Raw genomic sequence first — 14,299 nt, forward strand, 5'->3', positions numbered from 1 at the left:
TTCATAGCACTAAATGCCCACATAAAGAAGTTGGAGAAATCGCACACTAGTGAATTAACAACACATCTGAAAGCTCTAGAACAAGAAGAAGCAAAGTCTCCCAGGAAGAATAGACGCCAGGAAATTATCAAAGTGAGAGGTGAAATTAATAAATTAGAAACTAAGAGAATAATACAAAAAATTAATGAAACAAAGAGTTGGTTCTTTGAGAAAATCAACAAAATAGACAAGCCCTTATCCAAACTAACCAAAAGACAGAGAGAGAGAATCCAAATCAACAAAATCAGAAATGAAAAGGGGGACATAACAACAGACATTGAGGAAATCCAGAGAATTATAAGGTCATATTTCAAAAACCTCTACTCCACAAAACTGGAAAACCTAAAAAAAATGGACATTTTTCTGGATAGATACCACATAACTAAGTTTAATCAAGACCAGATAAACTATTTAAATAGTCCAATAACCCCTAAGGAAATAGAAACAGTCATTAAAAGTCTCCCAACCAAAAAAAGCCCAGGACCAGATGGTTTCAGCTCAGAATTCTACCAGATCTTCAAAGAAGAGTTAATACCAATACTCTCTAAATTGTTCCACATAATAGAAACAGAAGGAACATTACCAAACTCCTTCTATGAGGCTACAATTACCCTGATTCCTAAACCAAACAAGGATGGAACAAAGAAAGAGAACTACAGACCGATCTCCCTCATGAACATTGATGCAAAAATACTCAATAAAATACTGGCAAACAGACTCCAAGAACACATCAGAACAATTATCCACCATGATCAAGTAGGCTTCGTCCCAGGAATGCAAGGGTGGTTCAACATACGAAAGTCCATCAATGTAATACACCATATAAACAAACTCAAAGAAAAAAACCACATGATCATCTCACTAGATGCAGAAAAGGCATTTGACAAAATCCAACACCCCTTCATGATAAAAGTCTTGGAGCGATCAGGAATACAGGGAACATACCTAAACATAATAAAGGCAATATATAGCAAACCAACAGCCAACATCAAATTAAATGGAGAGAAACTCAAAGCAATTCCACTAAAATCAGGAACGAGACAAGGCTGTCCACTCTCCCCATACTTATTCAATATAGTACTTGAAGTTCTAGCCAGAGCAATAAGACAACATAAGGAGATTAAGGGGATTCAAATTGGAAAGGAAGAAGTCAAGCTTTCCCTATTTGCAGACGACATGATGGTATACTTGAGTGACCCCAAAGATTCCACCCAGGAACTGATAAAGCTTATAAACACCTTCAGCAACATAGCAGGATACAAGATCAACTCAAAAAAATCAGTAGCCCTCCTATATACAATGGACAAAGAAGCTGAGAAGGCAATTAGAGATACATCACCCTTTACAATAGCCAAAAATGACATAAAATACCTTGGGGTAACACTAACCAAGCAAGTGAAGGACCTATATGACAAGAACTTTAAGTCCCTGAAAAAAGAAATTGAAGAAGATCTCAGGAAATGGAAAGATCTCCCATGCTCATGGATAGGCAGGGTTAACATAGTAAAAATGGCAATCTTACCAAAAGCAATTTACAGATTCAATGCAATCCCCATCAAAATACCAACACAATTCTTCACAGATCTGGAAAGAACAATACTCAACTTCATATGGAAAAACAAAAAACCCAGGATAGCTAAAAGAAACCTGTACAATAAAACAACTTCTGGAGGCATCACAATCCCCGACTTCAAGCTCTACTATAGAGCTACAGTAATAAAAACAGCCTGGTATTGGCATAAAAACCGACATGTGGACCAATGGAATCGAATTGAAGACCCTGACATTAACCCACACACCTATGGACATATAATTTTTGACAAAGAAGCCAAAAGTGTACAATGGAAAAAAGAAAGCATCTTCAACAAATGGTGCTGGCATAACTGGATATCAGCGTGTAGAAGGCTGCAAATAGATCCATATCTGTCACCGTGCACAAAACTTAAGTCCAAGTGGATCAAAGACCTCAACATAAATACAGCTACTCTGAACCTACTAGAAGAGAAACTAGGAAATAGTCTTGAACGCCTTGGCATAGGAGATCACTTCCTAAATATAACACCAGTAGCGCAGACACTGAGACAAACAATCAATCAATGGGACCTCTTGAAACTGAGAAGCTTTTGTAGAGCAAAGGATCCGGTCAACAAGGCAAAGCGACAGCCTACAGAATGGGAAAAGATCTTCACCAACCCCACATCTGACAGAGGACTGATATCCAGAATATATAAGGAACTCAAGAAATTAGACATCAAAAGGACCAACAGTCCAATTGAGAAATGGGCTTTAGAACTAAACAGAGAATTCTCAACAGAGGAATCCCAAATGGCTGAAAGACATTTAAGGAATTGCTCAACTTCCCTAATCATCAGGGAAATGCAAATCAAGACAACTCTGAGATACCACCTTATGCCTGTCAGAGTGGCTAAGATCAAAAACACTGAAGAAACTTTATGCTGGAGAGGATGTGGAACTAGGGGAACTCTCCTCCACTGCTGGTGGGAATGCAAGCTTGTACAACCACTTTGGAAATCAATATGGCGCTTTCTTAGAAAATTGGGAATCAATCTCCCCCAAGATCCAGCTATACCACTCCTGGGCATATACCCAAGAAATGCTCAATCATACCACAAGAGCACTTGCTCAGCTATGTTCATATCAGCATTGTTTGTAATAGCCAAAACCTGGAAACAACCTAGATGCCCTTCAACTGAAGAATGGATAAATAAATTGTGGCACACATACACAATGGAATACTACTCAGCAGAGAAAAACAATGACATCATGGGGTTTGCAGGCAAATGGATGGATCTAGAAAAAAATCATCCTGAGTGAGGTAACCCAGACTCAGAAAGACAAATATGGTATGTACTCACTCATAGGAAGATGCTAGATGTGGAACAAGGATGACTGGACTGCTACTCACATCACCAGTGAGGCTACCTGGAAAACGGGACCCCAAAAAAAGACACGGAGAAATGGACGAGATCTACATGAATAGCCTGGTCATGAGTGGGAACAATGAAGGGTGACAGTCGAGGGAAAGAGTGGGAGATCCTAGCTGGATCAAGAAAAGAGAGGGAGAACAAGGAATAGGAGACCATGGTAAATGAAGACCACATGAGAAGGTGAGAAGGGGAGGAAGCAGAGAGCTAGGGAGGCCCACGGAGATCCACAAAGATACCCGCTCAAAAGACTGCTGGCAATGGTCACGAGACGGCAGGAACTGACCTACTCTGGTGATGGGATGGCCAGACACCCAGATAGTGGTGCCATAAACCCCATCCAAGGACTGAGGAATCTGAAGGCAGACATCCACGGCTGGGCCCCTGGTGGAGCACTGGGAGTCTAATTAGTGAGAAAGAAGAGGGTTTATATGAGCGAGAATTGTTGAAGCCAAGGTTGGATAAAGCACAGGGACAAATAACCAAATGAATGGAAGCACAGGATCTATGAACCAAAGGCTGAGGGGCCCCCAACTGGATCAGGCCCCCTGAATGGGTGAGACAGTCATTTGGCTTGATCTGTTTGGGAGGCAGCTGTGCATTGGTGCCAGGTCCTGGGCTTGTTGCATGAGTTGACTGTTTGAATCCTGGGACTTATGCAGGGACACTTGGCTCGGTCTGGGAGGGGGGAATGGACCTGCCTGGACTGAGTCTACCAGGTCAACCCCGGTCCTCGGGGGAGACCTTGATCTGGAGGAGGTGGGAATGGGGGGTGGGCTGGGGGGAGGGGTGGGCGAGAGGGGGAGAACAGGGGATTCTGTGGCTATTATGTTGAACTGAATGGTGTTGTAAAATAATAATAATAATAATAATAATAATAATAATAATAATAATAATAAAAAGATATGTAAAAAAAAAAAAGAATCTGTTATTGTCTAAAAATTCGTCATCGGAACTCCCCAATAGGTACGTTCCACCGATGCTGCTAAAACCGCACCAACAGCTCTCTAGTTAGACTTAGGCCTACTCAACAGCACGGATATCCTGCCAGGTACTTGAAAGCTAGGAAATTAGATGGGGCTAGTGAGGGCATGTGTCATACAGGAGAATGCAGTACCACCACTTGACTAAATCAGTACAATTCCTAAGTGAATTCCACTTCCTACAAAAAAGTGTAGCTCTCACCCCTCATCAAAAAGCTTCTCTTTGCAGCAGAGAGAGACCATTGCAGAATACCACAACCACTCAACTTCAGAGAACAAGTGATTGTGGGGTTTCTAGCACCAAGATACACACACACACACACACACACACACACACACACACACACACACACATAACTCCTGTGCCTAAGCCTCATGGAGCATCATTAAGAGGAAGAGGAAAGATTGTAGGAACCAGAAATGAAAGGGAAGCTTCACCCATGATATTTCAACAATATGACTGCCTAAACAAGACTTGAATAAGGACAATACCAATCAATATGCTAACTTAAAGGGGGAAATCTCATAGGGTTCCACCTCTAAATAAAGAACTACAGACTGCTAAAGAATTAGTTTTCCACAGGGATCACCCTTTTAACAGGTTACCAATATCAAGTGGTCAGCTCTGAAATCAAATACATATACATGCAACACCAAATAGACTGGGAACATTGTATTTATATATTTGTGTGCCCGTGTGTGTGTGTGTGTGTGTGTGTGTGTGTGTGTGTGTGTGTTTGTGTGTGTACATGTGATGATCAATGAAAAGAGAACATAAATTTGACAGGAATCTAGTAGGAGAGGATATGGAAGGGAAAGAAATAGAAATGGAAAGGATGTGATTATATTTTCATTTCTAAAAATTTAAAAATTAAATAAAATGTAGATAAACATTTAAAACATATAAGGCAAAAAATAGAAGCACATAAAATATTTATTTAACAGTGAACAAATTTAAAATGAATCAAAATTAATTTACATAGTTGCAAAAATCATAATATTCTAATAAATTTCACTAGTGAAAAATTAAAGTACCTTAAACTACAAGCTTATAATATATTTATTTAACATATTGTTCAAATGTAAAATTTATTAAAATTAATTTGTGTAACAGGAAAAATCATAATGTCATAACATTGACCTTTTTTTTCATTAACCCTACTGTTGAAGTTACCCATACTTGGGTCATAGAACATGGCAGAATCAAGTTGGTAATGATCTAAATGTTTAATCCCTACTGGCTTCTTTTCATGTGCTGGAAGATGCTATGCAGGCTTCCAAAGGAGAAAAGTCATCGTCAGTCACACCTATCTATAAAACCTTTGAGCTACAAGAATGATCAGCATAACACATGACCATTGGTGTATTAGCAGCTCAAGTAGTATTGGTGTAACCGAGCACTTTTTGATTGGATTTAAGTTCCTCTCCACAAGAGGAAACCCGTACTAGCATCATTATCAGAGCAAGAACATACAGCTAGCAGTCATAGGCCCTAGAGGAGAACTTACTTCTGTTATGTTATACTGTAAATGCACATAGTATAATGTGCAGTATAATGATAACTGACTTATCATTACAGCTGTAGCTCAATGTATCTCTTATTCCTCATCTAAGGAGCTCTGAAATGGAGTAAGTGGTGGTTAACATAGTGGCCCACAACTGGCCAAAGTGCAGAGAATAAGAGACAGAAGAATGCTCAGCCTTAAAGGGAACCTAGGTACCTCATCCTCCCCTCACAGGGTTCAGAGATCATTGAGGAAGAGGACAAAGAAAGAGTATAATAATCTGACCTTTAAAGAGGAAATGAAATTTTCCCTTAAAGAAATGAAGGAAGAGACAAACAAAAAATGGAAGAAATCAAAAAATCCCTTAAAGAAAGCCAAGAAAGAGCTATTTAAAAGGTGAACAAAACAGTCCAAGATTTGAAAACTGAAATAGATGCAATTAAGAAGACACAAAATGAGGGAATGCTGGAAGTGGAAATTCTGAGTAAATAAACAGGAACTACAGAAGCACGCAAAAGCAACAGAATGTAAGAGATGGAAGAACAGATCTCTGGCATTGAAGATACAATAGAGGAAATAGATTCACCAGTCAAAGAAAACACTAAAGCCAAAAGAGTTGTAACACAAAATGTTCAGGACATATGGGACACCATGAAAAGACCAAACCTAAGAATAACAGGGATAGAAGAAGGAGAAGAATGCCAACTCAGAGGCACAGAAAATATCTTCAACAAAATCATAGAAGAAAACTTTCCCAACTTAAAGAAGGAAATGCCTATGAAGGTACAGGAAGCTTACAGAACACCAAATAGACTGAATCCCAAAAAATGTCCCCTTGCCACCTAATAATCAAATCACTAAACATACAGAATAAAGAAAAATTATTAAGAGCTGTGCTGTGGAATGGTCTGTATGTCAAATGTGTTGCTCTGATTGGTCAATAAATAAAACATGATTGGCCAGTAGCCAGGCAGGAAGTGTAGGCAGGACTAACAGAGAGGAGAACTGAGAGAACAGGAAGGGGGAGGGAGACACTGCCAGCTGCCACCAAGACAAGAAGCCCATGAAGCTGACGGTACGTCACGGGCCACGTGGCAAGGTATAGATTTATAGAAATGGATTAATTAAAGATGTAAGAACTAGATAGCTAGAAGCCTGAGCCATTAGGCCAAAAAGTTTAAATAATATAAGTGTCTGTGTGTTTATTTTATAAGTGGACTGCCAGAGGTTGGTGGGACCCGGAGAGAAAACTCTCCAGCTACAGAGCTGCAAAGGAAAAAGGCCAAGTAACTTATAAAGGCAGACCCATCAGAATAACACCTGACTTCTCAATGGAACTCTGAAGGTCCTGGACAGACTTAAACAGACACTAAGAGACCATGGATGGCAACCCAGACTATTATATCCAGCAAAAATCTCAATCACCATAGACAGAGTAAACAAAATATTCCATGATAAAACCAGATGTATGTGGTGGTATTCTAATTGTACTGAAATGTGATTTTGATTGTATGTTAATAAATAAAGTTGCTCCGGGGTCAGAGCTATTAGAGCCATAGACAGAGTGTGGCCGTAGTGGGACACACCTTTAATCCCATAGATCTCTGTGTGTTCAGGGATACAGCCAGCATTGGAGACATATGCTTTTAAGACCTGGGCGGCTGTACATACAGACCTTAATGAGGCAGTCACGTGTTTGGGTTTACAACCAATGATAAGGCAGAATGACTATGAAACGACTTACGCACGGGGAAATAGCTCTCTTTCGGGAAGCTGGGACACCGCAGGAGGAAGGGTGATATTTTAGCTCTGAGCTCTGACCTCTCGGCTTTCTCCTTTAAATTGGTTCTGTGTTTCTTATTTAATAAGATGGTTGGATACATCTACAGATGTAAACAATACCTATCCACAAATCCAGCCCCACAGAAAGCACTAGAAGGAAAAATCCAACTGAAGGAAGTTAGATATACTCATGAAAACACAGGCAATAGGGAGTTCCACACCTACAAATAGAAAAGAAGAGAAACACAACACTACCAACAAAAATACCAGGAATTAACAGTCACTAGTCATTAATAAACATTAATATCAATGAACATTATTCACCTATAAAGAGACACAGGCTGACAGAATGGATACAGAAACAGGATCCATACTTCTGCTGAATATAAGAAACACACCTCAATTTTAAAAACAGACTTTACATTAGAGAGAAAAGGCTGGGAAAAGACTTTCCAATCAAATAGTTTTAAGAAGCAAGCTGCTGTAGCTATCCTAATACCTAATAAAATAGATTTCAAACAAAAATCCATTGAAAGAGATCGGGAAGGACATTACATATTTACCACAGGGAAAACCACCAAGATGAAGTCTCAATTCTGAACATTTGTGGCCCCCAATACAAAGACACCCACATTTGTAAAAGAAATATTACTAAAGTTTAAATCACACATCAAACCCCACACACTAGTAGTGGGAGATTTCAACACCCCACTCTCACCACTGGATACATCTGCCAGACTGCAACTTAAAAGAGAAATAAGGGATCTAACAAAAGTTATGACTCAAATGGACTTAATAGATATTTATGGAACATTCCACCCTAACAGAAAAGAACATATCATCTTCTCAGCACCCCATGGAACCTTCTCTAAAACTGACCACAAGCTGGGTCACAAAGCAAATCTCAACAGATACAAAAAATTGGAATAACCTCCTGTATTTTATCAGACCACCATGGTTTAATGCTAGATTTCAACAACAGCAAACATTACAGAAAGCCTACAATCTCATGGAAACTGAATAATGCCCAAATGAGTCAACAATGGGTCAAGCAAGAAATAAGAAAGAAATTAAAGATTTCCTAGAATTCAATAAAAATGAATGTACTACATACCCAAACTAATGGGACACTATGAAAGCAGTGCTAAGAGGAAAATTCATAGCACTAAATGCCCACATAAAGAAGCTGGAGAAATCTCACACTAGTGACTTAACAGCACAACTGAAAGCTCTCGAAGAAAAAGAAGCAAAGTCACCCATGAGGAAGCAACACCAGGAAATAATCAAATCGATAGCTGAACTCAATGAAATAGAAACAAAGAGAACAACACAAAGAATCAATGAAACAAAGAGTTGGTTCTTTGAAAAAAATGAACAAGATAGACAAGCTCTTATCCACATTAACCAAAAGGCAGATAGAGAGAGAGAGAGAGAGAGAGAGAGAGAGAGAGAGAGAGAGAGAGAGAGAGAGAGAGAGAGCATCCAAATCAGAAATGAAAATGGAGACATAACAACAGACAATGAGGATATCCAGAGAATCATCAGGTCAAACTTCAAAAACTTGTACTCCACAAAATTGGAAAATCTGAAAGAAGTAATCAATTTTCTGGATAGGTACCACATACCAAAGTTAAGACCAGTTATCAAGACCAGCTAAACTATTTAAATAGACCAATAACCCCTAAGGAAATGGAAACAGTCATTAAAAGTCTCCCAACCATAAAAAGGCCCAGGAGGAGATGGTTTCTGTGCAGAATTCTACCAGATTTTCGAAGAAGAGCTAATTCCAAGTATTGTTTTAAACACTGCCTGAATATTTATGTATTTGCCTTCCATCCAACAGAATAAGGAACTGCATCGACATCCTCAGTGATAAGAACTGAGGCAAATATTACATGTGGAATTTAACAGAGATTATAAAATTATTATAATCTGATTTAACTATTTCTTAAGCAGATCACTTTTTCTTTTGAGCAGAGGGAGTGTCTTTTGTTTGGTTTTCGACAGTGCCATTAACTAGAATTATATTCAAACTCAGTGCCAAGATCTTGATGCTGATTTTTAAGAAGAATGGCTAACTAGCCTTCAGTGTACTAACAGGGACTCTTGTACTAGCAGCCACTAAGCTAATCATGTCTAGTTAGTTCTAAGCCTATTCTCTGAGCAGCAGTAGTAGGTGGAGGGTGAGGTCCACAGAAATTTTCTACATGTTCACGCAAGTATCCTGTGGTCAGTGTGTGTTCCCACCTTTCTCCCATCTCTCTTCCCCAATTATCTTGCAATGCTACACAATTCACCCTTCAGTGTCATCTCTATAACCTAGGAGGAACAGGCAGCATGCACATGCATGCGCACAGACACAAGCTAAAACTCATTCTGCACACATGCCCTAGAAGTAAGGTTTAACTTCCCAGGACCTTTCACATGCCTGTTCACAGTGGCTCCCTCAGTTCCTCATCTTTGGGCCACACCCAGCATTTGTGCACCAAAGCAAATACCACCTACCTCAGCAGGAGTTCAAAAAGCCCAGAGCAGTCCCTCAGGCAGAGAAAAGCCTATGGCGCCCATCTGGAGAGGAGCGTGTTGACGTCAACCATGTGGAGCATGCGCAGAAGGACACATTGACGTCACCCATTCCTCAGGCCCTCTCTTGACGCCTCTTCAGTAGTAGAGACTGACCGAACAATAGGCCTTGAGTGTGGGCATTCCTGGGGCCCCACTTCTCTCTGTGGCTTCGGCCCACTACTAGTCATGGCCAGCAAGAATGAGAATGGTGAGGAAATAGCTCAGGTCCCCACCTTAGAGGCTGCCTTGGCGATGGTGGGTGGCAACCCTAGTGGAGGTGACGCCTGCTGCGTAATTGACCTAAATAACCGGGGTCGCCATGTCTGTGAGGGCCAGAACGACTCAGCTGAGGCTGTGATTAGGATTCCGAGGCGCCGTTCATCACAAAGGCGGCGGCGAACAACATTCAAATTCACACTGTTGCAGGTGGAGGAAATGGAAAAATTGTTCAAAGAAACCAAGTACCCAGATGCGCTGGCCAGGTATGTGTCTGGCACCAGGAGCTATCCCCAACCTCCCTGTTGTCTCAGGTTGAGATGTCCTTTTGTTCTTCCAGGCCCTGGTTTCCTATCATCCCTCCCTAAGCCACTGCTGTCTTCTCCCTCGGTGGTGGGTACAGGAGGGTGCCTTGTGTAGGGGTAAAAGTCAGTATTATCGTGTAGTGTTGACCCGAAACAAGTGTACATAGTCAACACCACTCGTTTCCTGCCATATTTTAACTACTGTACAATATAGATACATGAGTATAGTGTGCCAAAATACTCACTAGTGTAAAGTTCACCAGTGTTAAGGATTTACAGTTTGTTGGGTGACCTCCTCACCAGTAGCCTCGTCATCTTTTCAGGGACTGTGTACCTATTCGTCAACTCTATTCGCTTTCCATTTCCCTTCCCCTGGTGCTATTTTTTAAATTAGTATAGTTTGCTCAGCATACACTTTGGCATTTATTTTTAATTTTTAATAGTGTGTTAAAATTATTCATCTGTATTGTTTAAAAATTTTCATAAGAGTTAAAACCTTTTCAAAAGCGAGACTAGTTCTGAGTATGAAAGTTAAATGTGGGTGTGAGGGAGGATAGCAATACTAAAAATGTGTAGTAATAATATATGACTCTGCATTTCATGTAAAATACTGCACACTAAACATTTGTGGTTTTCTTTCCACAGGAAGGAACTTGCACAAGCTTTGAATATTCCTGAAGTCAAAGTGAAGGTCAGTAAATCCAAGCAAAGCCATTGAACAGTCAATCTACAGCCTTCCTCAGGTCTTGGGAAGCCTTTTCCTGGCACTTTTTTCTTTAAGATATTTTCATTTTACATACCAACCACAGTTTTCTCTCCCTCCCCATCTCCTGCTCTCACCCCTCACCACCCCCATCCACTCACACATCCACTTCTCATAGGGGGTAAGGGCTCCACTGTGAGTCAACAAAGCCTGGTACTTCAGTTGGGGCAGGACCAAGCCCCTCCCCTGATGCACTGCACCTCCAGAGAGGCTGATGCACTGCAGCTCTGAGAGGTTGATGAACTGCAACTCTAGAGGTTGATGCACTGAAGTTCTAGAGACTGATGCACTACAGCTCTGGAGAGGATGATGCACTGCAGCTCCAGAGACTGATGCACTGTAGCTCTAGAGAGGCTGATCCACTGCAGCTCTAGGGAGGATGTTGCACTGCAGCTCTATAGAGGCTGATCCACTACAGATCTATAGAATGATGTACTGCAGCTCAAGAGAGGTTGATGCACTGCAGCTCTAGAGGCTGATGCATTGCAGCTCTAGAGAGGATGATACACTACACCTCTAGAGAGGCTGATGCATTGCAGGTACAGAGAGAAGGTGGATGCAGGACAAAAGAGACAACACCCATGGTCTCCTATTTGCACACTCTTCAATGTGACTTTCCCAAAGCCTCATTTCTGATTTCCCCTTTCCTCTTACAAATGTAATAGATAGGCTTTAGGGATCAAACACAGGGAACTCTGACTTAATGTGAGCCCACATGAGTCAACCACTGGGATATATTGGAGGTATCATGATGGTAGTAGGGCTTCTGGTCCTTTGGTTGGTCTTCTTTAGACTATACATCCACATAATAGGCAGGGAGGGAAAGTACATGGAGTCACAAATGTGCAGTTTGAGAACTTCCCAATACAGTGGACTCTCATTCACTAGGAGCCTGAGAGGATGGTGAAATCTAACAGGTAACTGTGACTGTATTTCCATAGCTAGACCATATTTTGGAACAGCTGATTTATGACTACTTTCCCCACACTGTTGTGGACCATCTTACTCTTTGCCTTTTGAAGAAAGATGGGCTTTAGATGTCCTGGTGACACAGCAGGACCTAGTGTGCCCTCTGTGCTGGACAGGATTCTGGAAATGTAGCTGAAGCAGAGATAGTATTCTTCATCTTGATATTGAAGAACTTTGTATATCATGAAAGAATATACTGTTCAGATTTACCATGGGTGGAAGTTACCCTTTCTGCTGAACTCCTGGAGATGGCAAAGGTTTCAGTGTCCTGTATGTCATTTAGGTAAAGGTAGTCAACTTTCACAAACCCTGGAGGCTGTGATATCAAACCATTGTCCAGGCCATCTCTGCCTACCACCTGTTCGCTCTCCAGAAATTTCAAGCACCACAATCCTGTTGGCACCCTTGAATGCTATTTTGTTTCTGAAAATCTCCCATGCTTGTTTCTGTTGATTAACTACTTCATACTGAATACTGCTTTTACAAACAGAAAGCTGTTCCCCTCCATACGCCTTTAAAATGTGCTAACATTTGGTGATCTACAATCTCTGCCCAAACAAGAGGAATGTATCACTAGTGAGGAGGGTATTCTACAGCTGATGGTCAAATGTCAGAACCAAGACTTTCCTTTACCCAGTTACCATATATTGAATTAACATCAAGGAACAAGTCATAAGCTAAGCATTCCATCCAATAAAAAAGAAAGCACTGAAGTGTTTATACTGCTGGAAAAAGACAGAATCATGGCCTATTGCAGAAGTTAACACACAGCTGATATTTGCTTTTATGAGCTGAATAGAAAGTAAGAGTTAAGTGTCTTGAAGTGGTTTTTATGTCTTGGCTCTGGAGTGGAAGTCAATCCTAAATCCAATCCTGTCTTCCTCTGATTTCAGACATGGTTCGTCCATCGGAGAGTAGAAGAGAGGAAGAGAGAGAGGTCTGTAGGATTACAGAGCATACCTCCTCGCGTTGAAAGGGTCATTCTCCTTAGGGAAAGGGAGGACAATCCCTTGAGTGCAATCTGTGTTCAGGAGCAAGAGGGAAATTTGTCGACACGTGTACTCAATGTACAGCTTCACTAAAATTCAGCACTCATGTTAACAATAAAATCATGAATTTCCAAGTTATTTAATTTCATATGCTTTCTGGGGTTTTGTAGTATATATATATGTATGCTCCGGGAAATGCCACTTAAACAAAATGTCAAGTTCTGTTTTTTGGGGGGGTGACATTTCTAAGTCATGAGTATTACTTGCACAGATGACTATTCCCTACACATGTTAGTTGTGAAACAGTGGATCACTTAAGCCTTCTTGATTGAGGCTTACTTGATACTTTGAGCAAGGAATTCAGTAGTATCCTTGCAAATGGAAAATCTACAGAGAAGTTGGGCACAGAAAGTATTGATAGTGATGATTACTTTTTATTTGGGGAGGGGTCACAACAATTCTTTCTTTTTTCTTTCAAGGAAAATGGACTTTTTTGTCACATAATATATCCAGATTATGGTTTCCCTTGCCCCTACTCCTCCCAGTTGCTCCCCACTTACCAGTCCACCTGGACATATCTACCTTTCTGTCTGTCACTAGAAAACAGCTCAGGTGGGTGGAAGCCATCCACAGGCCATCCTGGGTCCTGAAGACTTGGGCTGACTAAAGACATTGACAGGCAGGAGGGTGCCATTATGATGAGCAAATGTGTGGTGGAGAAATGGGAGAAAAAGAGAGGCAGAATAGTTCATGTGCTATGGAAAGAGGTGGAATGGAAGAAGGAAAGGTGGTGAGGAGCCGGCTTGGGTGGGTGGCCTGATTGTCACCCAGGGAAGTGATGACACCTGGGCCCAGGCTGCTGCAAAGGGCCATGTTTGTTTCCGTGGTCCTACTGCAGCAGGGGTCTGTGTTGACATCCATGGGCCATGTTGCCACAAAGGCCACAGGATGCCCAGTGTCTGGACTGCCACCTGTGGACAGGTAGGTGTTGAAGGACCATTCCACCTCAGGGGCTATACTGATATGCGTGGCCTATGCTGCCACCCTGTGCCGTGGTGACATCAGGGACTGAGCTGCACCTGAGAACCATGTCTTGGTCCATGGCCTTAATGCAGTTGGTGTCTATATGTTGATGTCCATGGCTCCTGCTACCATTGAAAGCAATGCATATGTCTGGGGTCTGGCCTGTCACCTGGGACCATGTTGGTGTCCCTGGACAATGCTACCTCTGGGGCCAT

The 14,299-nt window shown here is 41.3% G+C and overlaps 1 protein-coding gene across 1 annotated transcript; it reads left to right on the top strand.

The window, feature by feature from the left end:
* Positions 1 to 9,959: 9,959 nt before the first annotated feature.
* LOC143270751 (homeobox protein Rhox13-like) lies at positions 9,960 to 13,199 on the top strand. Its single transcript, XM_076561781.1, has 3 exons — positions 9,960 to 10,301; positions 10,986 to 11,031; positions 12,966 to 13,199. Exons 1-3 carry the CDS (start codon positions 10,006 to 10,008, stop codon positions 13,152 to 13,154), a joined length of 531 nt encoding a protein of 176 aa, XP_076417896.1. The 5' UTR covers positions 9,960 to 10,005; the 3' UTR covers positions 13,155 to 13,199.
* The last annotated feature ends 1,100 nt before the right edge of the window (positions 13,200 to 14,299 follow it).

The sequence above is a fragment of the Peromyscus maniculatus genome, chromosome X (assembly GCF_049852395.1).
Source record: "Peromyscus maniculatus bairdii isolate BWxNUB_F1_BW_parent chromosome X, HU_Pman_BW_mat_3.1, whole genome shotgun sequence".
Lineage (NCBI taxonomy): Eukaryota > Metazoa > Chordata > Mammalia > Rodentia > Cricetidae > Peromyscus > Peromyscus maniculatus.

Excerpts from the sequence above, each read along its gene's own strand:
- LOC143270751 (XM_076561781.1), top strand. The coding sequence starts at position 10,006 with ATGGCCAGCAAGAATGAGAATGGTGAGGAAATAGCTCAGGTCCCCACC. Across the intron at positions 10,302-10,985 it reads TACCCAGATGCGCTGGCCAG|GAAGGAACTTGCACAAGCTT; the intron begins GTATGTGTCTGG and ends TTCTTTCCACAG. Across the intron at positions 11,032-12,965 it reads TTCCTGAAGTCAAAGTGAAG|ACATGGTTCGTCCATCGGAG; the intron begins GTCAGTAAATCC and ends CTCTGATTTCAG.